Consider the following 24116-nt stretch of genomic DNA (forward strand, 5'->3'; position numbering starts at 1 on the left):
CGAAAAGGGGGGTTGACGTCATTCGAGGGTGAGCGTCTGCGTCAGGCTGTGCCGCCAGAGAAGCAGAGCGCAAGTGGCAAGCCCGCTGAGTCGACGGGGTACATCTCCTACCCTTCCCACATCAGTATGTGGAGTGGTTTACAATAGCTTCGCTGAACATCCACTTTCGCAGGGCGGGATCGCGGCCATTTTTTCAAAGCACAAATTACTCGCAGCTGCCTACCTCGAAAATACATTTCGTTACATTCCACATAAGGTGCAGAAGAACCGAAAACCCAGTGTGTTAAAACTTGCTCTAGCGCGGTTATAAGTAGAGGCTGGATTTTTAGGCATTAAAAAGGATAGTTTTAGAAATAATCAGGCAAAACAACGTTTTAGGCCTCCAACGTCATAATTAAAGGCACCGTAAATTTGTACAAAGCTGCAAACAAATTTCATACGAAAACGTGTGAGATTTGTATATACGACTGGAAAAACAAAAACGTTATTGTTTATGATGGCCCAAATGCGCCAACAGTTCAACATAGCCGTTAATTGCCCCATAAAACTGCTGGACTAATGGCGATCCACTGGCTTATTTCGACAAGCGCACTGCTCACATTCATGTCCAATGGCCACCGCTCTGGCTCGACCATCGCATTAATGAAACAGGCACGAAAAAGAATAATTGAGAGCTTGGAATACTGATGAAAAAAAGTGCTAGTTTATGTCTGACTGACGCAATTTAATTACGACACAGCAAAAACAGACACAAATAATTAACTCGATAGACGACGATTTATGAAGAAATTAACATGCTCTTACATAATGACTGTTAGGTACGACTCCTACTTTTTTCTCATATGCAATGATATTACCTGCATACTACAGAAAAGACATTCCAGCACTACCAAATGCACTTCCATGCTCCTGAAGAACATTTTTCGAAAGGTTTTTAGGAGCCTAACAGATTTTTGATGGAAAAGCGTGGTGTAGAGCCCGGCGGCAGTGCAAATTTTAAGGCGTAATGAAATGCGGCGGGGCAGTGGTATTTTGCCATTGGCTTTTTATTATAGGAATGATCTGGTGACAAAGGCGTGTTCGATGCTCAACCGTTGCGTTGAAATTATAGTTAGATTTGAGTATGCTTCTAGAAACAAGGATGCGACTGCACATGTCCGAAGAAAGCTGTTTGGAGTGCACGCGGAATGTAGCCTAAGAATCAGTGTGAAAAATATGGAAACAATAGCAAACTACCACCATCTCCAGATTTTGTATTGAAAATTGTGCCTCTTGTCACTGAGAATGAGTGCCCCATTCCACTACTGTTAGCAGTTACTTCCAGAGAGTTGGTTGGAGTAAGGTAAGAACCCCATAGAGTTTTGAAAAGTAAATGCTAGCTCCCGGTAACATGATAATGATCTCAAACTGCGCTCGAAAGCGAAAGCTGAGGGTAAATAGTCGTCATAGGTACCGATTTTAAAAATAGGCATTTGTAAGCCTTTATAGGGATTTGGGCACAAACGCCAAAATATGGTTTTGTAGGCGCCATAAACACACCTGAAAAGCCTTTATTGGCCTCTAATTCGTGCTTATATACCAAATTGGGGAGACAGAACTGCAAGAAACAAAAACGGCATTGGCCTAAAATCCGGTCTCTAGTTATAAGTGCCACAAGCTGCTCCTAATGTTCTGTGACGCCATGTCTGGTGGCAGACGTTTCATGAATTCGATGTAGAATAGCCTGACGTCTACGAAACATTTGCGAGGAGGAAATGACCAAGAAATACAGCATGTTGATCCATGATCCAATGATGGTTCATAGATGATGACCACCATTTGGTCATGCAATCGCAGAAGTCTTACGGGTAAATCAAAAGAAGCAGTGGCGGTGATTCCGCTCCTTATTGCAGTAATTCTAGGTAGGTCTTGAGGAGATGAATCCTTACTCCACCGCTCAAGAGACATAATGCTGGCCCCTCATCTCAATCACATGGGAAGCAAATACAGGAGGAGTTAATTTTTGTGCTGCGGATCGGGGATTACCTTTTTGTCTGCACTGACGACGGAAGTGAGAGATTTAGGTAGGGGTACCACTAACAGCATCACCATAAAGGAAGTGACATGAAGCAAAAATGCGCCGACACGAATCAGTTTTTATGCACACTCGTTGCGGCCACGACCTTCCCCGAAAGCGGACGATCGTGACAACCCTCCGGCCATCCCCTTTCCCGAGCCCATCTTTCACACAGTTTTGCAGCGGGCTTGGCTGCCCAAACTCGTTGCCTTCCTCGCGGCACGAAGTGCGAGAATAAGTCAGAAGCTACAATTCGGCGGTTGTAGTGTTGTTTCGCCGCAGCGGCCATTCCATCTTCAGTTTAGCGCTCTCATCGAGCGAACACAAGATGGGCGACGAGCACGAGGGAAGGTGCCAGCGCGACCAAAGTGGCCGGCGGGAGTGACGGTCCGGCAGCGGCATTGCAGGCGTCCTCGAAGCAGCTCTGCAGGCAGCCCCGAACATAGCGGTCCTCGAAGTAGAAGCCGCCGCAGTGGCTCATGCGCACTATCTCCGTGTCAACGGTCAACGTTCCGCTGTCCAGCGCGCAGCTGCGCACCACCATTGACTGTCCAGTCGCCTCTGCGATCGGGAACCAAAGAGAGCGTCCCACCCAGGTTAGCAAGGCGTTGGACTTGGCTAGTTGGTACATGTTTGAATCAAATAAAAACCAGCGGTAAACTCAGGACACAGAAGAAAACGACGGGACAAGCTGGCACTAGTCAAGCACTTGTCCCGTCGTTTTCTTCTGTGTCCTGTGTTTACAGCCGGTTTTTGTTCCATAGAGGTTAGGAATTGCAACAACACTGCAGCAAAAGCGAGCCGCAGAGAACATGCCACAGTGAGCCTGATGGTTAGAAATTTTGAGCGGACCACCCGGACAACTTACAGCTTTGCTTAAAACATATAATTGGCATGGCGGAATAAGAAATATGTCTGCTTTAACTTAAAATAACACCACCTACAGCTTCGCTTTAATCAAAGTATTGCCATGGCGGAATAATAAATATGCCTGGTTTTACCTAAACGCACCTAATTAAGCAAAATATTTAGAAAAATCGCATATATAGGCATGACGGAGGAAGAGAGAGAGAGAGAGGAACAACTTTTACTGAGCCCATTTCAAGTGACGCTCGCAGGCGTCAGACGGGGTGGAACCCTATTCACGAATCCCATAAGAGTCCAATAGCTCCTGGCCCCTGGACGCGAGCTCTTGCTGCGTCGACAAGTCGGGGCTGGACATCAAGATCTCCCATCGCTCGGGGCATGACGGAAAGGTGAGCTGAAGAGGGCCATGACGGCTTGTTGTGTGATGCAGGGTGCGCTATCATAAGAGGGCCTCCTTTCTTCTCCATTTTGGTCTTCCTGGGCACCTTTTCTGCCTTCGGTCGCATTTTATATTATCCTGCTCCTACCAACCATTGGATATAAGCTGGACTAGGGCGTAGCTGGTGGGCTGCAGTAGGCTAACCCTCCAACGCTGTTGCAAGGACTCTGCCTTCCTGTCCTTCCGCTGTACATCAAAAGCCACTCGCCTTCAGCAGCACTTGGAATTCACACAAATAGGTAGAGGCTTTTATTAACATTTTTTTCCCTCCATGGAGATGGGTATAGGACTCCTGGAGACAATTCCCACTCAACAAAAACGCAGCTACAGGGTGACATCATATGCCCGTGTATACGGACTGTGTGATGCTGTTCAAGCCAACCGGATAATTGACAAGGACTTGGAACCATATTTGCGGGGCTATTCCAATGGAGCGACACGAAACTTTCTCTTTACGCAATCCACTATGCGTTGAAGCCTACCGTCAGCGTTACCGACTCGAAATCTGGCCAACTGCGCGTGTATTTTCAAGACATACTCCCAGATAGCAGCAGCACACAAGCCCCCCTGTCTTCGCGCACGTTCTGCGGGTGTTCCGCGATGGCCGGCACACTTGCAGCGTTCCTATTTTTAAATGCAGAGCATTTCTTAGCCTCGCCTGTTCCTGCGTCGGACGGCGTCCACAGCTCCGCGTCCGCAGCAGGTGCGCGCATGCGTCGTAGTCAGCCCGTTCGCTCCGTCGCGGTCTCTGCGTAACAGGTGCGTGATAGCAGCGCGGTGGCGCGTGGAAGGGCGCGCGCTGCTTGCACATGCGCGCTCTCCCCCCGTACGGCTCTCCCTCTACTGCGCGCGCTGCAAATATAAAGCGGCTAGCGGACGCTCGTGCTTCAGTCACTGCGTTGCTCCTTCCTTCCTTGGTTGACGCTCGCTCCCACGTTTACTCGTGTCTGCTACTCCAGCATCACGGAAGAAGCGATGGAAGCAACACTGCCTTCAACCAGTACTGAGGCCCCAATACTCTGCATTTACTCGTGTTCCCCTCGCGGGAAGGCGCGGGAATTTTTTTATCTGAGACGGCTCCGTTGCCTTTACCGTCATAGCGGATCGAGCACCACGTTAAGCCCTGTTCCTATTCTAGCGAAGACGGCAACGAAGACTGCTTCGCAAAGAAAGTTTTGAATTCAACAACAATGCAATTTACTTTAAAACGATGCCAGCGCCTCTTTTATGCATACGAATATCGCAGCACACCTGTTCTTAAAGTAAAATATTTCCTGTAAGTTACGGTTTGTGTGCCTACTTTTGTTTTTCGTCTGTAACTGCGAACTGTTTAGATAATGTTGTATTGCGGCTTGCCGCTGCTAGAATGTCTACTGCGATGTTTTTGTTGGCGGTGGCGCCGCGGCGCCTTTCCAGAACTTGTTGCTTTAGACGTCTAGTCAGACTGCTTTCTAAGATGTCTATAGTGCTGTCCGCGATAAAAACCCAACCAGCGTTACGGTCTCTTCTGCGCCAAGAAAGAAATTGGAGGGAAAGGTGGGATAGAAATGTCAACTGTAATAATTTATCATGGTGACGCCAGTTATACGCAGTGCCTATTCTGTGGACCAGTCCACAGGATAGTGTTCAGCTTTATTCTGTGGACCAGTCCACAGGATAGTGTTCAGCTTTATTCTGTGGACCAGACCACAGAATAATGTTCAGCTTTATCCTGTGGAGCATTTGAGGCGGTGCTTGGCGGTGCTGTTCGGCGCGGTCGTGTCGTGCAACATTTTTTTTTTTTTAGATACTTATTTCAGTTTCGTAACTGCGCCGACTGTGCCTTCCCGGGTGGGCGCTCTGGTCGCGAGTTGGAGGGACTTTAGGCGGCTGCGTTGACGGCGTGCGCCGGTCCGCTGAGCTCTAAGTTGCGGTGTGTAGTTGCGTGTCTGCTCTACAAGTTTCTTCTTTTCGCTTGCGTTGTCTTTACCCTTGTGCGAGAACTTTGCCTCTTCAGTGCATTCGGTTGTACGACCGCGGACGAAAACGTTTCGTGACTCCGTAAACACGCTGTTTTCTTTCATGTGCTGTCTTGGCGCCCCGACCTACCTCACAGCCGGCTGTACGAGCGGATAATAATAATAGGAATCTTTATTTACAGGAACAGTACATATAATTTCCCAGCCCACTTAAGCAGCTGACGCTTGTGAGATGGCTCAGCACATGCATTGTGCATGGGGCACATGCTTATGTCTTTTGCAAAATGAACGAGGAGGAAATCTCTTGCTAAAAAGCTTTTAATAAAACCAAACAGCCTAATGAAGAAAAACCGAAAAATTCTTAATGCTATCACCGTCGGCAGGCGCGCATGTGTGTTCTGCCCCTTTCGTTTACCGCCGGTGCAACTACACGGTGCTCCTATGCGGTTCGGCCACAGCTCCCATGCTCCAGTTACTTCTGTCGGCACCTACTTCTTTTTAGGGGCCGAGCCGCTTAGGGGCTGGGGCTGGCATCTCCCGTCGTCGTAATCGTCCTCTCATGTCACGGTGCTACAACACCCGGACACTCGTTTACGCCTCGCGCTAGAGCGCTTCGTAACGCGTAATTAATATGCAGTGCCCGGAGCTTACGTGGTTACCAATTTTAGAAGAATTGTCTTCTTTCGATGTGTATGATAGTTTTTGACCACCAAAGTTCGGTGAGCGGGTTTTAAACCGACACTGATGTGTTTTAAACCAGCGTCGTAGTCATTCACGTGCCTGTTTGTTCTATATGCAATAAAGAAAAAAAAAGCATAGTAAAAAAAAGAAAAACACAGAGACTCTCCTTTACGCCTCGAGCTAGAACGCTTCGTGCTTCGAAGACAAGAGACTTTTACAGCAAAGCTGTATACCTCTATCGCCTCCCCCCCCCCCCTCCCCGACGGTTTCAACTCCGTTAATCAGAACAGCATTCCCCTTTACGCACAGCAAGCGATGCAGGTAGCGTTACGCCGTCGTCAGGCATTCAGTACACAGCATAACAGAACACACGAAATCAACAAAGACTTCCGAAGCGGCGAGCCCTACGTTCCACACCACGACGACCACGATGCGGCGAAATGCGGCCGAGTTCACGTTCACAAAAATTAGGCGGGCAAAGAAACGTCTTCAACTCCCGATGACATGATGCCGACCGTTTTAACGCTACAGGACGCTCAGTTTGTGCCGTATTTGTCGCACGCGAACTTTGTAATATGTAGTCGCAATGTTTATTATAGAACAACACGCTTGGCGTGGCTTCAGTTGACTTCGGGGCAGGCTTGCTAAAAAAATGTTGCAGTACGTTCAAAATCGGCATCTAAAATATGTGTTACTAGGTTCATAGCCTAGGTTTTTTGTAAACCAGATCACAAACCTGTGGACAAACCACGCAGAAAACGCTAAGTTAAGTTGGCCGCACAACCGCGCGCTGAAGAAGCAAGGTTCTCGCACGCGAAAAGAAAAAACTTGTAGAGCAGACACGCATGCACTACACACCGCAACTTAGAGCTCAGCGGACCGGCGCAGACCGTCAACGCTGCCGCCGACACCGCGCAACACGCGACCGGAGCGCCCGCCCTGGAAGGCGCAGTTACGAAACTGAAATAAGTATCTAAAAAAAAAAAAAATGTTGCACGACACGACCGCGCCGAACAGCACCGCCAAGCGCCGCCTCAAATGGTCCACAGGATAAAGCTGAACATTATTCTGTGGTCTGGTCCACAGAATAAAGCTGAACACTATCCTGTGGACTGGTCCACAGAATAAAGCTGAACACTATCCTGTGGACTGGTCCACAGAATAGGCACTGCGCCAGTATACTCGGCTACAACTCAAGAACGGCACCACCTCATGTGGTGTATCACTCCGCCAAAGCGCAGGACCCGTGACGTCAGTGCGCGCGCGTTTTGAAAGGGGTTTGCTATGAATGCGTGATATCGTCTGCCTTGTCTCACGCAGTTTGTTTGTCGCCACTGAAGTCGTTTATAAGCATATTAAGTCTAAAAAATCACGGGAATGGCTCACGCCATGTTCAAAATATTCCCAGTAACGCCCTACTTGCGCCGCGCGGAGAAACATCCGGCTACGGTGATAAGGCACAGCAACAACTTCAGGTGCCGTTCTTAAGTTGTCACCGAGTATAGCGGGACACTTCTCGGCTTCGCGCCGTCGAACACGCTCCCATACCGACGCGTGCCATTCTTGGAACTCCGCCAAAATATTCCACGGGCCTCTCAAGGACAAAAAAAAACAACAAAAAAAAAAAAAAAAACAGGCATGCAAAGCAGTACTGGGGCTTTGCAATGTAAGCTGTGCCTAACATACCGGTAATCCCCGGGAAAGCGTATGTTGGGCAATCGGGAAGCTGCATGAATGATAGACCAAGAGAACATTATTGGTTGGTAGAACAGTCCGCATGTGGCAACCTGGCGGTGCTCCGGGGAAGGTGTCCACGTGACACAGAATTAGCACAAACAGCAATTCTCAAGAGTTACGCAGATAAAACTGCCTTGGAATTTTTACGGTGCCTTCTGTATCAGAAAACAAGGAGAAAGCAAGTGCATTAGTGACCCGCCATTGCACTGAAAAAAAAAAAAAAAAAAAACAGGTCTGATTTTTTAAGCAAATAGCTCCAGAAAGGTGGCCGTAATAGTGTGCGTTTTTATCAATAAACCTTCATTTGAGAGTGCACCTCATGTTGTCTGTGTGTTTGTTCCTGTTTATTCGACACCTTTAGTGTAGCATGTGTGACTACCCGTACAAAAGTGACGTACGAAAGCACGCTCCCTTCTTACGCTGGCTGCAGTGGAGCCCCGTTCATGGCTTTGTGTACCGACGTCAAAACTCAGGTGTCGCTGTGGCTCACCTTACGGGTTGCCCTGGCATTTTTTTCAAACGAGTGAAGCATCGTATGTCGTGAAACAAAGTGCTATTGAAGTTCCGATCTTTGCGCTAAAGTGGCAAGTTATACAGCATTTAGAATGCGCTTAATAAGGGTACAAAAAAAATAGGTTAACAGCTGTCAAGCGTAAAAGCGGCGACAAAATACGCTTGGACTGTAATTCTTTGGCCATTGAAACCGGGTTAATTCAAAGTGCGTCTAGCCAGGAAAGAAGAACGGTACAAAGAGCATTGTGGAATTGTCAGAAAGAGGTTTATTGACATCAAGCAATTGGACCATGGCTTGAAGTGAACCGCCTACGATTTATCGGCGTTCCTGTGCCTGTTATAAGATTGGCCGCGTATCTGCTCACTTCGCTGCGAATGTCGTCGCAACACGTTATAGCCTCCTGCCGCCTCTGCCATGTAAATGTCTCTCTTCTTTCTGCCCACCTCTCGACTCTTCCCCTCCCGTCTCGCTCACCCACGACACGCAGCGGAGGTTTGCTCAAATCAATTCAATTTTCCCGCGTTCCACTCCTCGCGCGCCATCTACTGGAACCTTTATTCCCTGTTTGACTTCTCGGAATCCCGACATGGGGTCTAGGCTCGGGCGCGAGCGCTTTTTGAATTTTTGGGTCAAAACATTGCTTTGAACACATATTTTTTATTTGCTGTCGCAAAAATCAATCAGCCACGTATTTTTAGTAAAAAATAACAATGTAAACACCATTTACGCATTGATGGTTTGCCTCAAATATGCGTAATATTTTCTTTTTGCTGAGCAATGTTGACAAAAGTGCTGCAATATTTAGTGGTTAGGAAAAGTTTTGCCCGTACAAACTTCTCGTTCAAGAATTCTGTTAACTTTTGGCCAGGTGGCTGAATTAACAGACAGACAGACAGACAGACAGACAGACAGACAGACAGACAGACATTATCGGGTTTTAGCAGCCTAAGGAAGACTATCGTCTTTAAAAGTAAATTTCGCGGAAGCCTCGGCAGCTTGCGAGGCGTGAACCTCCTTGCGTCTCCATCTACGGCCCCCACCTCGCTGTTACTCGCATTATCAGAGCCAAGGCTCTAGTCAAAGCTTAAATTAGAGATCGTCGCACGTGCACCAAGCCCTGGTGGCCTACTGGCAACTTTACGTCGCTCACCAAATGATGTCATCCCATAATAAATGAAACTGCGGATACCTATCCCGAACTTTCGTATTATTTAGAAGGGACACTGAGGCTGGGGCAGGCCCCTTAGCGTATTTCACAACACCGCACGTTTACTCAGCATGCGGCGTTTTACTGCGGGAAGGAACATTGGGATGACTGTCGAAGATTTGTGGCGTGGCGTCGCTGTCTGTGCCGTAGCAGCTGGATGGTGATCGCAATTTATTTTTCAGGCCACTCCTCACTGAGAAATACAGAACGACGGAACATAAGGTGCGGTATCGTTGCAACACTCCTTATTCTGCTTCCATTTGAGTGGTGACAGAACGTCACTGTCGACTGTCTCCATGCCAAAGCACGTAATTTATAAAAAAAAATAATTGTTATGCGTCCAGATGTGTGCGTAGCCGTATTGATCAAAAAGTTGAAAAGTCCCGCATTTTGTTTACTTAGATTATGCGCTTATGCGCGTTAAACCCATCTTGTGCGCATTGAAAGCGTACAAATCAAACTGACCTCTGACCATGATCTATCTAATCTAATTAAAACTGAAACAGAAGAACCGAAGTTGGAGGTCATTAGTTCCACCCTTAAAAAACACGAAGGGCACGAATATAGCAAAAATCTTTTTCGGCAGCGCCAGATTTCGCCGTACTAACAAGCTGAAACCCACGATTCTCAAAAAGGTAACGCAATATCTTTAGGGCCACCCTACGATTACAGCATGACTGGGGAGTAACATTTTTTTGTGCCCATACGGCTCCTGTTTTTTCTCTGGTTCTTTCCACAGCTCACTTTGGAGACACCGTGATGCGGGAAATGACAAACGTGAAAGAAATTGAATGGAATGCATCCTGGATAACAATAACACATAGAAACCTAGTACAATATGTTTTTGTTTTTGTTTATTACCTGAAAACAATGTAAATATAGACATCGGCTGGCTCGGAGCCGGCTATTCCAGCTGAGCCAGCTAAAAAGCGAAACATGGTACCGAACCCCGTTAAGATCGCACAATACACAAGCGAAAAAAAAAGATACGAAATAAATTCCGGAAAATGAAGCTACAGTCCGAAAGCGCTTCCAAAAAAACCTAAATACTTAAAGGGATCCTGCAACACTTTCGATAAGCGATGTCACTCTTTCCTTAGCGACTGGAACCACTGCGAAAACTATAGTTATCGCCAGCATAGAGCGGCGTGCGCTGCTTAATTTGCTCGTCGCACCAGATACGCCTTCTATTGCTGCTTTGTTTTTGTGGCTTTTTTTTTAGTTGTTGTCGAAAAGCATTCATTACTGCAACTGAAGGAAAACCGGCCAACAGCCGCTACATGGCCGTAGTGACGTAATTCAAGCCATCGAAGAACGTCAAGACCGGGAAAGAGAGAAAAATCTTTTGAGCGAGTTTGCAAGTTATCTGATGGGCATAGAGCAGTAATTTTTGGCTGAGGTACTTTGCGACCCCCTAATCTAAGTAATGGGTGTGTTGAGTGACGTTCTGCAAGCATTAAAGATTTCAGAAAAAAAGTTGAAAAAATATTGCAGGGTCCCTTTAAAGTACAGTTTCATTGGTACTTTTCAAAGTGCAAGTTGTGAAAAAAAAAAGAACTGAAGCCCTTCACGTACACAAAGTACAATTCGATACTTTCATCTGCATGCGCATAGTCTAAGATGCAAGCTATTAAAACTAAGCCTAAAGTCTGGGAAGTGGTGTGTATTTGCCACAAGTATACGCTATTCAGCCACGCGGGAAATGCCTGAAGGGGCTCAGCGTTGGATCACAAAATCGTTGTTTCTTTTGCCGTTGCAAACCCGGTTGCATGGCAAAGAGGCAAACGTGTACGAGTAAATGTAGGAGGCATCATCGGCAACAAGATAATTGTTGTTGAAATAAATTTCTTAGCGTTTCCTTCGTGTTTTGCTCTGTCAAGAACTTCATTCAAAGGCAGCCCGCGCGCGCTTTCTTCTCTTTTTTTTTTGTATCGTCCCCACTGCCACGGATGATGCCAGAATTTGGGAGTCGGCCAGTTAGCGAGTATCCTTGGGAGGAAAACTCTACCAGGCCCCCATCGTATAAAAAGCTCGCGCCAGAGATAAACGCGTATACCGACAAACATCCGAAGGAAATGCACCACTTGCACTCCAGGGAAGCCCAACTGGAATTGCTAACGCAATAATAAGTTGCTTACCAACCAGTTCATGTGGTTGCAAGGCTGGCCAGCTTACGTGCAATGGAAGGTCGGGAGAACAGGTTCAGATTGATTGGAAACGCTATTAGGGGTAACTTCGAACGGGGCAGCGATCGGAAATTTAGGCTGCAGGCAGCAGGGGCCAACTTCTCACAGAATGCCTAATGGTATATCTCGGGCTTAACCTTTGCAGCTACTCCTTACATACATACGTATACCGCATCTCCTCAGTGTGGCTATACCCTCACATTTCAAGCGCAGGTGCTACTGACCCGGAGCGGCCTGCCGAAGGTACGAAGACGTTAGGTTCTAGCTTTGGTGTTTTGTATGGGGTATTCTGTAGTAGATAGGTTCCACAGGAGGCTGTACTAGATAGGTTTAACCATGCCAGATAAGGCTCCCTCGGACACAAACAGCATTTCCTCACCACACAAGGATTTAGCAACCCTGTTTGAGTACATTTGTTAAAAACCTCCCAATGATATACAATCGCACTATCGGCCTTCAGGCCCTCGATCGGCGTGGGTGAAGGTCTTTGGGAGAGGCCTTCGTCCTGCAGTGCACATAACCAGACTTAAGATAAAGATAAAGATTCTCCTTACCGAAGACGCCGTTGAGCTTGATGCAGGCGGTGGCCGGGAAGAGGCCGTTGCGATTCTTCCGCGACGACATGCAGGGTGACTCGAGTAGGTCGGCCGTGTAGTTGTTGTGAAAAGGGTCCTCGCAAGCCGGGTTCTCGTGGTCCAGTGACACGCACTTGAAGCAGTCCAGGCCGCGGGCTGCCCCTGCACAGAAGCATCGCATCGTTACGTCAGCTGCAGTTGGTGTGACGAGGTTATTCCGAGCTCGCCTACGCACGCTGCTACCGGTGCGCATTTGAGGGAATGCATGAGTCGCGTCTCTGACACAAAATCAGACACGCTTGCGTGACTATAAAAAATTTGAGAAAAAATACAAGGCGTTTACATGTTACTCTGACAAATGTTTCTTATAAAGTTAAAATAAATAGCTCAAATTGGGGTTTTACGCGCCGAAGCTACCGGGGCTATGTTCGCGCCGTAGTGGAGGGCAATAGGGATTGATTTCGACCACCTGGGAATCTGTAAGGTGCACTGAAATATGGATACAAGGTGCATCAGTTTTTCGCCTCCATCAGACAAGTTTCCCCCGCTGTCGGTACCGAACCCGCACATACTACTGAGCCGCACAACGCCTTAGCCACTGAACCGTCGCGGCGGTTTCATTTTTTTTGGCCACGAGGGACGCGAAAAGAAGGGATGGCTTTCCTACATGTTTTTTTTTGTGAATTCTGCGGCAGCGGTGCCGATTTGAAGCTCTTTGAGTCAAAATCACTACTCTCTGGAGTGAATGTATGACTACCCTAAGTGTGCAAAAGGATTTTTCCCTGTATGTTTTTCTTGGCTCCACTGATATAACAAAAAGTACAAATCTATGGGACGTTACTCCGCGTTAATTAAGTGAATTCAAGTATGAGTACGGTGCACCGGGGTTTCAACGGGGCTATATATATCAGGCTCGCCGCAGTAAAGGGTTGTAAAATAATATATACCGCATGGGGATGGTTAACGTGTGCTGAAAAATCTATAGGCACGGACGTTTCGGTATTTCGCCTGCGTAGGAAAAACAGACGCTGCGGGTAGGAATCGAAGTGCGTCCTCAAGCTCAGCAGGAATACATCTCAGCCGCTGAAGAACTGCGGCGCGCAACGCATATATCGCGCTTCGGGATGGAAAAAAAAAAAACTTGCAGAGGGAATCCACGTTAGGTCGTAGATGTGAGCAGTTAGAACATATCTTCTTCTTCCCCCCTCCATGCTCTGCAACCGCTGAAGAGCAGCTAAGAGAGCGAGACTAGAAGCAACGGTTTTATACGGCGCGGCCCACGAAAACAACGACTTATTTGCGGCGATCGCGGTAGAAGAGACCCCACTACGCTGGTTCAGAGCCTGCTCAAATCAAGTATACCCTGTTTCTTCGCTACCGTACTATTATTATCTACCAACTACCGGCATGCCTGCTCCTTTCGACACACCAGTCGTCACTCCACCCTATTCCGGCTGCAGGCGGGGGCTCACTACTCACTGCAATGGCCGTCTTTTCCTGTTGGCAATGATTTCGCCGCTTCCGCGAACGCCTGTAAAGCACAACTGAGGATCATGGCAGCTGCGGACTCCCAGCGCCCACGGAATATCGCTGAATGAGCCTAGTAACGCGATCATGATAAAAAGTTGGCTGTTTGATGTAGCAACTGTTTCCACTGGCATGTGCGGGAATGGGGGGGGGGGGGGGGGGGGAGGTGAGAGGGCTGCGGCTCCCCCCCCCCCCCCCCCCCAATGTTTTGGGTCGGGGGAAGATTTTCACGGCTGGATCAACCAGGAGCCATTTTTTTGTTTCTGGTGTGCTTGTTTTTGTTATTATGTTGTTAATTTTATTATTATTATTATTATTATTATTATTATTATTATTATTATTATTATTATTATTATTATTATTATTATTATTATTATTATTATTATTATTATTATTACCGACCACCGAGCTGCAGGGCCATCTTTGTTTCAAAACTGTCGGCTAACACCACATCTGCTCAACTGTTGGCCCACTTGTCAGCTGTGCAAGTTACGCCATTGTCGTGCAAACGCCTTAGGACCAAGTACGACTCCTATTCTTCTTTTGCGTAACTGTTAACGAGGACTGTTTTAGGCGCCTGAGCGACCCGTCTATGTGGCCAAAAGGCTGCCTTTTCAAGCCGTTCCAAGGCAAGGTTCACCCTGGTATGCTGCACAGCTGCGGAATAACTGAAAATGATCAGTAAGTACGAGAGTATCGACATATTACTATCAAAACACTCGAGGTCTACGAACTAAGTCCTCTGAATTTATTAGAAATATTGTATGCTATAAATTTTCTGCTTTTGTGATTAGTGAAACCTGGCTTTCCGATGATATCTCGTCTTCCGACTATTTCCCTTCTAACTATCAAATCTTTAGAAGCGACAGAAAATTAACTGGACCTAAACAAAAAGGTGGCGGGGTTCTCATTGCCGTTCATCATTCAGTGCAGTGCATGCGGCGTGCTGACCTCGAGTCCCTAGACGAATCAGTCTGGCTTGAGGTAGGCCTCACGAGGGGCGAGAAGCTACTCATCGGTGCATTCTATATATCCCCGGATGTATTACCTTCTGAATTTTGTCGAACACTCACATCCATAGAAAATGTCTCAAATGCACACTCCAATCATAAGCTCATTATACTTGGGGACTTCAACACCCCAAGTATTCGCTGGAACAGTCTTTCCTTTGAGCACAAAAACCATTATGCAGCGCAGAAATGCAGCATGCTATTAGATTTTCAATCGTTCACCTCCATGCAGCAGTTTTGCCGCATAGAAAACTCTTGTGGTAATGTTCTAGATGTGTGCTTCTCAAACTTAAAAAACGTACAAGTGTGTGCCTCCGAAATATCCCTTGTGCACCCCGACAAGTTTCACCCCCTCTCTTATTGTCTCTGTCTCGGTCGCGACGCAGCATCGCTCTGGCGGTGTTGACAATTGTGCAGTCCCGCGATATGCTTTCAGGAGTGGAGATTATGCTGGGCTGTATCACTTTTATTCATCTGCTGAATGGTCTAGTGTTTTTGATGTCAATGATGTTGACGAACAGGTTCGACGTTTTACCGAAATCGTCAGAAGTGGCATGGAAAAGTACATCCCTTGTTATAAGCCTGTTCCTTCCGAATTTCCCCACTGGTTTTCTAAAGAACTTCGAAGTTCGCTTAAATTTAAGGACAGCGCCCACAAAAAGGCCAAGAGTTCTGGGCTTGACAAGTGGAAAGCGGAGTTTAGTCGGTATCGCTCACTTTGTAAAATCCTCTACCGGCGTGACCACCAGCTCTATATAGAATAGTTAGAGGCTGCTGCGTTTGAGAAACCGGCTGAATTCTGGAGGTATGTACGCGGCCGTTCTAAGGCGTCTAAAGAACACGTTAGCCTGCTTAATTCCGATGGTGAAGAGGTTGAGGATGTTGCCACCAGTTTTGCTTAGTACTTTCATTCTGTCTTTCAACTGCCAGATGGCAACGACGAACACCTATCGTTTAATAACTCTAATTTTAACACACTTATGTTCGATGAAAAAATTGTCAATAATAGCCTTCATCGGATGAAACCATCATTTTCCTGTGGTGCAGATGGAATTCCAGCAGCCCTCATGAAGGCTTACGACAACATTTTTGTGCCTGTCTTAACTTCCATTTATAATAACTGCTTACTCTTAGGTAAATTTTCTCGTGCATGGAAGATCGCTCGAATTTTTCCAATATTTAAGTCTGGTGATAAGTCAGCCGTTTCTAACTATCGCCCGATCTCACTCCTTTGTGTCGCCTCAAAACTCTTTGAGTCAGCTCTGCACAAAGTTCTTCCTGCCTGCGTCAAGAACGTTGTGATACCACATCAGCACGGCTTTTTCTCGGGTCGATCGACGGTCACAAATCTTGCAAGCTTTATGACACAGGCTTCGGCTGCAGTTTGTGAAAACGGCCAGTTGGACGTTATTTATTTTGACCTCAGTAAGGTGTTTGATGCGGTGAACCTTCAGTTATTAATTAACAAGCTTGCTAAGTCCGGAGTAGACGCAAGCCTTGTTGCCTTGTTGTCCAACTATCTCCTTGACCGGTCCTTTTATGTAGATGTTAACTACGAAAAGTCTAGTGTTTACCCTGCAACAAGTGGTGTACCTCAGGGTTCCGGGCTGGGTCCATTATTGTTTTCTATCTTTATCAATGTTGTGTCAACAGTGTTAACAAACTCTTCTTTTCTTCTCTATGCTGATGATGTCAAACTATTTAGGCACATTAGCGGTGTTCAGGACTGCTGTGCCTTGAAGAGGGATGTGTCGGAATTATCGGTCTGGTGCAGGAAAAAACTGCCTAATTTTAAACCCCGCTAAAACAAAGGTTGTCACCTACAGCCGGAAAACCCACCGTCTGCTGTTTTCCTACAGTATTGAGGGAGCTCCTCTGCAAAGGGTTGAGGAGATTAGGGGCCTAGGGGTGCTTTTCGACAGTACCCTCTCTTTTTCTCCTCATATTAGGCTCATCACCCAGCGAGCGCTTCGAAGTCTTGGAAATGTGTGTCGGATTACAAAGGAATTCTCTTCTCCAGATCCATTTCTAATGCTACAATGCAATATGTATACCACAGTTCGAATATGCTTCTGTTGCCTGGAACGGCATCTCCAAATATAGTAGTGAATTAATAGAACGTGTGCAGAAGAAGTCTTTATCCATATTTAAGCACCGTCATCACAATCACAGTTTTCATCCTGATTCTGACTTACCCATGGTCCCTTTCATCCCTTCCGTGAACTGCAGACGTATGCGTGCAGACCTTACATTTCTTCACAAAATTGTTCATGGTGACCTTTCTTGCGCAGACCTGCTTAACTGTTTAGAGTTTAGTGTACCACAAAGGCCCACCAGGTCGCATCGCCCGTTCTTGACCGCTGCGCGCAACTCCAATCATTCTCCTGTGCGCAGAATACAGAATTGTTACAACCGATTCTTTGAACGCCTTGACATCCTTCAGAAATCCTTTACAATTTACTGTACAGCGCTGTTGAATACAGTATGTTAAACATCTATGATGTGTCTGTCGTTCTTTTTTTTTCTGGAATTTGGTTTCTCTGCGGTTGTGTCTATCGAACTCATAGTTCCCTATTTTTGGAACTGTTTACTGTCATTTGTTCGTCTTATCATTTGTCTCTACACTCTTGCCGTTGTTTTTGTTGTATTACTGTCAAACATTGTTACTCTGCCTGTCGTGTGGTCTTTACGACAGGCAGAGCAACATAGGCATCTTCTTTTTTTTATTTTTTACCTGTACCCAGGCTCCGGCTGTGCTTTATTTCTGTCATTTTCACTACTTCAATTAGTGCGTGTCTTGTCGCTTGTTTGTTTCTTGCTATATGTTTCTTGTATTTTGTTTTCATGTAACTATCCGTGCGCCAGCACTCAAGCCTCTAGCTGTTCCTGGGCAAGGAAATAAACAGGATTGATTATTATTATTATTATTATTATTATTATTATTATTATTATTATTGTCACTGTGCTTGACAACTCTGTTCAAAATTTGACAGCACGGGTTACGGCATCCGAGCAATTATCCAAAAATCTCGAAGAGCAAGTGACTGAGCTGACGGCTACGCTATCTCTGCAATCGAAAGCAATAAGTCAGCTTCGCGCCGAGCTGAACGATTCAGAGCAGTACAGTAGGCTGTCAAACTTGGAACTAAACGGCCTCCCTTTCACTCCAGGTGAAAACTTGCGCGCTGTCTTGTCCGACCTTGCGCAAAAACTTGAAGTAACCGAGTTTGACGATAAGGACGTTGTGGCTGTTCACCGGCTTCCAGCCAGGCAGAACAAAACGCCTACCGTTCTCATTCGTTTTGCTTCAACATACATACGTGACACTTGGTGGGCGGCTCGTAAGAAACTACGACCCCTTTCTGAAGACACTCTCTCCCCTCCCCTGTACTTGAACGAAAATTTGACGCAGGCAAACAAAGATTTGTACTGGAAGGCGCGGTCGAGGGGAAAGGAAGCGGACTACAAGTTCGTCTGGACTAGGAACGGAAAAATTTTCGCTAGAAAAGAAGAGGGAAGCCCACGAATCAAGCTAGAATCAACTGCAGACCTCGAGCAGTTAATCTAAATATATGTCTGTGCACTTTCACTCTGCCAGTAATTTAACCGATCTTCGGACAATTTTTCTGAAGGCAAATGAACGCTCGTTTTCCGTCATTCACCTGAACATTCGCAGCTTGAAAAAGTACTGGGACTATTTTCAAGCTAGTATAACTGGTATTGCAGATTTGGTTGATACATTCGTGCTTACAGAAATAAATATAGATGATTGCATGACTGATCAGTTTCACCTTCCGGGTTATCAGGCGCGCTTTTTTACCCGAGTGGGTAGAAGAGGAGGAGGCATTGCTATATTTTTCAAATCTCACTGGGCAGCTACGGCCATCCAGATAAACTTTACAGCAGCTGAATTTCTTGCACTTCGTCTTGACTCTGCTGGCTCTTCGGTATCATTACTTGCAATCTACAGACCGCCGTCTGAAAACCCGCAATCTTTTCTTGGTGAACTGCGAGATAACTTAGCTCAACTGCAATCTTGCAGTAACGTATGCCTTATCGGGGACTTTAATATTGATCTTTTAAAGTCGAGCAAGCCCATAGTTTCAAACTATTTAAACCTATTAGCGGAACATGGTATCGAATCTGTTGTAAATAAGGCTACTAGGGAAGAGATGATGCTGGGTAAATGCACTGCATCTTGTTTAGACCATGTGTTGATTCGCGCCATTGATTATGAAGATGTCAATTCGGTTCTAATAACCGAAAAAATAGCCGATCATTACTTCGTTGGTTGCCAGATATCCTCTCCTGAAGTTTTAAAACCAACTGAAACATCGACCTTTATAGAAATATTTGACAGAACCCGATTTGATCGATTAGTGTCAGAATTCAACTGGAATTCTGTGCTGATGCTGTCCTGCCCTATCAAAGCTTATGAGCGTTTTACACAGGTGTTCTCGGAATTTAAAGAAGCGAGCAAGAAAAAAGTTAAGGTTAAAAAAAGAAAACCGTATTTATGCTGGCTAAATGACAGTGTTTTACAAGCAATAAGAGAGAAGGATGAGCTTTGGAAGCGCTCTCGACAATCTCCGAGAAACGACTTCTTAAAGAATTTATACCGAACTGCACGAAACAAAGTCACGGCGTTAATTCGTTCCTCAAAAAGGCGGCACTATAACACCCAGTTTTCTTTATCACGTGGCAATCCCACCAAAGTTTGGTCGCTGATAAATCAGCTTCGCGGAATTCAGACACGAAACTACCTAAATCCCATTTTAAAGGGGTTTGGTGATCCTACTGAAAACGTGGCAAATATTCTAAATGATTACTTTGCCTCTATATCGCTAAATTCTAATAACTCTGATGAGATGTGTGCAATATTGCCTCAATGTGCTGTATCTGACTCTGCATATTTGCCTTCCTTGGAACTAGAGGACCTACACCGGTTAATCCGTTGCTCGAAGAAAAAGCGCTCGGCAGGGTTGGACGGCATTTGTGCGGATGACGTATGGCGCAATTTGCAAGTTTTATCAGAGTTGCTCTTATTTATCTTTAACGGCATTATCGAATCGGGCGTCATTCCCAACGCAATGAAAAGAGCCAAGGTTATTCCGCTGTTCAAGAAGGGTGATGCATCAAAACCGGAAAATTACCGCCCGATTTCGGTTCTGTCCTTCTTAGCTCAAGTGTTAGAGAGGCATGTCCTTGAAGTAATGACAGGCTTTGTGCAAAAACACTCGATTCTGTCTTCTTCTCAATACGGCTTTATTCCAGAAAGTGGTACGCAACAACTGTTCGAAGAATTGTCGGATTTTTTGCATGATACCCTAGAAAAAAACCAGGTCGCCTGTGCACTTTTTCTAGACTTATCCAAAGCTTTTGATTCTGTTAGCCACGAAATACTATGCAATAAACTTTACAATTACGGATTTCGAGGCCATTTTTACGACTTTTTAAAGAATTACTTGTCCGATCGGTCGCAACTGGTGTGTTTAAATACAGCAAAAAGCTCATTACGAAGCTTAAATTCAGGAGTTCCACAAGGATCCGTCCTGTCCCCCCTTTTATTTAATTTATATGTTAATGACTTCAGTTCAGTTATAAATAAATGTAATATATTTCAATATGCGGATGATACGTTAATAATTTCGAGGCACGTAAACTATGACACCGCCACGGCCCTTCTCCAACAGGATACCATGCAAGCAATGAAGTGGTTCGAAGTCAATAAAATAAGAGTTAACCTGACAAAAACACAACTGGTATGTTTTAGAAATCCTTTGAAAATAGTGCACACCACCTTGCCCATTCTTCTTCATACAGATAAATGTTTCCCGTGTAAATGTATTCCAGTTTCTTACTCTGACTGTGTGAAATACCTCGGGATTTTTTATGACACTGACATGACCTGGAACTCTCACATGGCTTCGCTGTGTGCGCGACTGCGAAGTGTGGCATGTTTGATTTATCGTATTAGAGCACTTGTACCCTTAACGGTAAAAAAAATGATTACACACGCGCTCGCTTACTCCCATTTACGATATGGAATACGCAACTACTTTAATTGCTCCAATTTCTGGAAATCAAAAATAGACGGTTTGTTGAAAAATATCCTTCACAGCATTGCCTATAGGATTGACATGCCTTCTGATATCAGTTTGTTCAGGGCGCTCGGTCTTCCTACCTTTGACACTTTATTTCTTTGCACGATCGTCCCTCGACACTTTTGGAACAAGAATTTTCTTATTCCACATTCTAAGCAAATTCCTTTGCGTAATCCTCCCCGTTTTTTTCTTCCAAGGGTACGAACACGGTATGGTGAAAGTTGTAGAGCGTATTATGTGCCTAAAATTTTCAATCAACTTCCACAGTCAGTTTTCGATGAAGAAACACTGCGTGGCATTAAACGAGCGCTTATGAATCTTCAAAGCTAAACTGTCATAATTTGAGTCAAATGACTGTAACCAATTAAAAATGCATGACCGAAGAAATTTTGTACTGCCTCTCTTGCAGTGTATTGCCCTTCTTGTTTTAAGGATTATGTCCTGATGCTGTATAGAATATCAATCGTCTGCTGTATGTCGTTGTTTTTATAGATCAGTTTTATTTGAAAATTTCTATGCTGCGTGTCAGACTATTTGAAGAGTTTGTTTTGTTTGAAACCCCCTTTTTTTGCATTCCTGCAATGAGGTACTGATGTTTTTCTTCTGGTGGTTGTATTTTTGACTGTTGCCTAGGGTGGTCTTGTACAGAGAATGTACTGTAAGACAGTATGTTACGCATTATTTGATTCAGTGCTGGCACTGATTTTCGCCCCAGCTGCCGAGTGTTGCCATACAAGCCCTTGTGAGGCTTCGGCAGGCTCGGCATTATAAAATGTATTTATTTGAATGGAAATAAAAGTATTATTAGTATTATTAGTATTATTATTATTATTATTATTATTATTATTATTATTATTATTATTATTATTATTATTATTATTATTATTATTATCATTATTATTATTCTATCATCGCTTCTAAAACTATGCTTCCTTTTTTTGCTGTTTTGCTTTCTGGGATCTCTGTAACTACTTTTACTCTATTGTTTCTGTTATACATATGGTTTTCTGCTGTTGTGTTGTCTTGATTTTAGTTTGTTTTTATGAATGTTTGTATATGATGTACCAGTACCAAGACCCTAGGGTTGTTCCTGGGCACCGAAAGTAAAGGTTGATTGGTTGATTGATTGATTGCATGATTACCGGGCGGTTTCAATCCTCTGGGCCGCGTCCAAACTATTTGAGTCCTCGTTACACACAGTTTCGTCTTCGTGCGTAAAAAATGCGTTGTTACCCGATCAGCATGGCTTTATAACTGGGCGGTCAACGACAACTAACCTTACCTGCTTTATGACGCATGCACCGAAAGCAGTCACAGACCGAGGCCAGATTGACGCAGTCCACTGTGATCAAAGTAAGGCTTTTGATCTTGTTACTCATCCACTGTTGCTCAATAAACTGTTGCTCTGTGGCGTCAATGCTCCGCTAGTTGCCTTAATTACTAGGCAGCTATCTTCTTAACAGACGCTGTTATGTCAGTGTAAATGGCCAAAGATCTGTCGACTACATTCCTACCAGCGGCATGCCTCAGGGGTCCGTGTTGGACCCTCTTTTGTTCTCTCTTTTCATTAACGACGTATCTACCTCTATTAAGAGCTCGTTTTTTCTTTTGTATGCTGGTGATATAAAGGTTTACCAAATAATTAATTGCCCAGAGGACTGCCTCGCCCTTCAAAATGACATCTCATCTTTCGCGCGCTGGTGTGCTGAGCAGGGATTAATTCTTAACTCTAATAAAACCAAAGTTATCACCTACAGCAGGAAAACACATCCTCTCCCATTCTTTTACACGCTTAATAACGCTCGTCTGTCAAAATTTTCCGAGGTTAGAGAACTTGGAGTGCTGTTCGACAGTCCCCTCAGTTTCACTCCCCATATACGACAGATGGTCGAGCGGGCCCTGCGCTCTCTGGGTGCTGTGTGCAGGTTTACAAGAGATTTCACTTCTCCTGTTCCTTTTTTATAGCTTTACTCATCAGTTTGCCTCCCCCAATTAAAATACTCATCTGTCGTTTGGAATGGAACCTGCCAGTCCAACCACCAGTATCTTGAACGAGAGAAGAAAAAATTCCTGTCAATATATAAACACCGGCTAGGACGCAGTTCTGTTTCGTCCTCTAGTGAACATCGGCTACCTAAGCTTATTCCCTTGAGTTCTAGGCGTGATCGAGCTGATCTTCTTTTTCTGCACAAGCTACTACACGGAGTCATTTCCTGCCCAGAACTTCTGTCCCAGCTTATGCTCCGACTTCCCCAGAAGTGCACGCGATCGCGCTATCGATTCCATACTGGTGCAACTCGTAGTCGTCACTCGCCTATCCACCGACTGCAAAGCCTGTACAACTTTCTTGGGGACAAATTGGATGTTTTTAATGTCTCCCTGGCCCAGTTTCGTGCAGGGCTGAGTAGTGCTGTTTGTAGCTAACAGTATATGTCTTACTCCGTTCACATAATCTTGCTATGCCACCTTCCTTTGTTTGCTCGTTACTGCATTTTATTCAACTTCTCGTTTGTATAGCTTTTATTCTTACCTCACTATCTTCTAATTGGCTGTATGTTCACTTAACTAGTACATTATTTGTGGCTAACTCTTCCGTCCATAGAGTGTGATATCACTGTTATTACCGTTCGTTGTGCTTCTACTAGTGTAGCGCACTTTTAGTGATACGTGTTGTATGTATTATGTCATTTTGTTTGTTTTTATGTTTGTTAGTGCACCAGCACTAAGACATTACCGCCGTTCCTGGGCACTGAAAATAAATAAATTGATTGATTGTTTGATTGATTATTATTTTTTAGACATTTTCGTTTATTATTATTTTCTCCATTTTTTTTATTTTATGTCCAAAGAAGAAAAGCAAATTATTGTACCGTTGTGAGCTTCACCCACAGTAACCAGCAATTTTTCCTGAAATGAAAAGCGAACAGCGAGAACATCATCAATAACTAGCATGTACGTATCCTTTATCCTTTCCTGGCCCACGTTTCCGCCTGGGCAGTTTTGAAATGCCTAAATTACGAAGACCTCAGCGTATTGAAACTCGGATACCAAACATATCTTGGTACCCAATGATGCAAACATTCGTGCGACACATAGCGAAACCCTTACGATTGCGAGTGTGCTGCTCCATGCGTCACAAGCTTACATTAGGCGTCAGCACGTACCCCTACCGTCTAAACCCGCGCATCAGCGAACTCGACTGAGATGCAAGGAAGGCCTATAGTTCCTGCGTTCTAACTTACACCCGAAGGCGCC

The 24116-nt window shown here is 45.2% G+C and overlaps 1 protein-coding gene across 1 annotated transcript in view; it reads right to left on the bottom strand.

The window, feature by feature from the left end:
- Window positions 1-648: 648 nt before the first annotated feature.
- Window positions 649-24116, bottom strand: part of LOC144140048 (uncharacterized) — a 332419-nt gene continuing 308951 nt past the window's right edge. Inside the window, exons 3-4 of the mRNA XM_077672255.1 lie at window positions 12200-12382; window positions 649-2617 (exon numbers count right to left, since the gene is read on the bottom strand). Coding sequence (XP_077528381.1) covers window positions 2367-2617; window positions 12200-12382 — 434 coding nt within the window. The 3' untranslated portion in view covers window positions 649-2366. The remainder of the gene's footprint in view (window positions 2618-12199; window positions 12383-24116) is intronic.

This window comes from Haemaphysalis longicornis, unplaced genomic scaffold (assembly GCF_048455015.1).
Source record: "Haemaphysalis longicornis isolate Haplotype H1 unplaced genomic scaffold, Haemaphysalis longicornis Haplotype H1 scaffold_1, whole genome shotgun sequence".
Classification (NCBI taxonomy): domain Eukaryota; kingdom Metazoa; phylum Arthropoda; class Arachnida; order Ixodida; family Ixodidae; genus Haemaphysalis; species Haemaphysalis longicornis.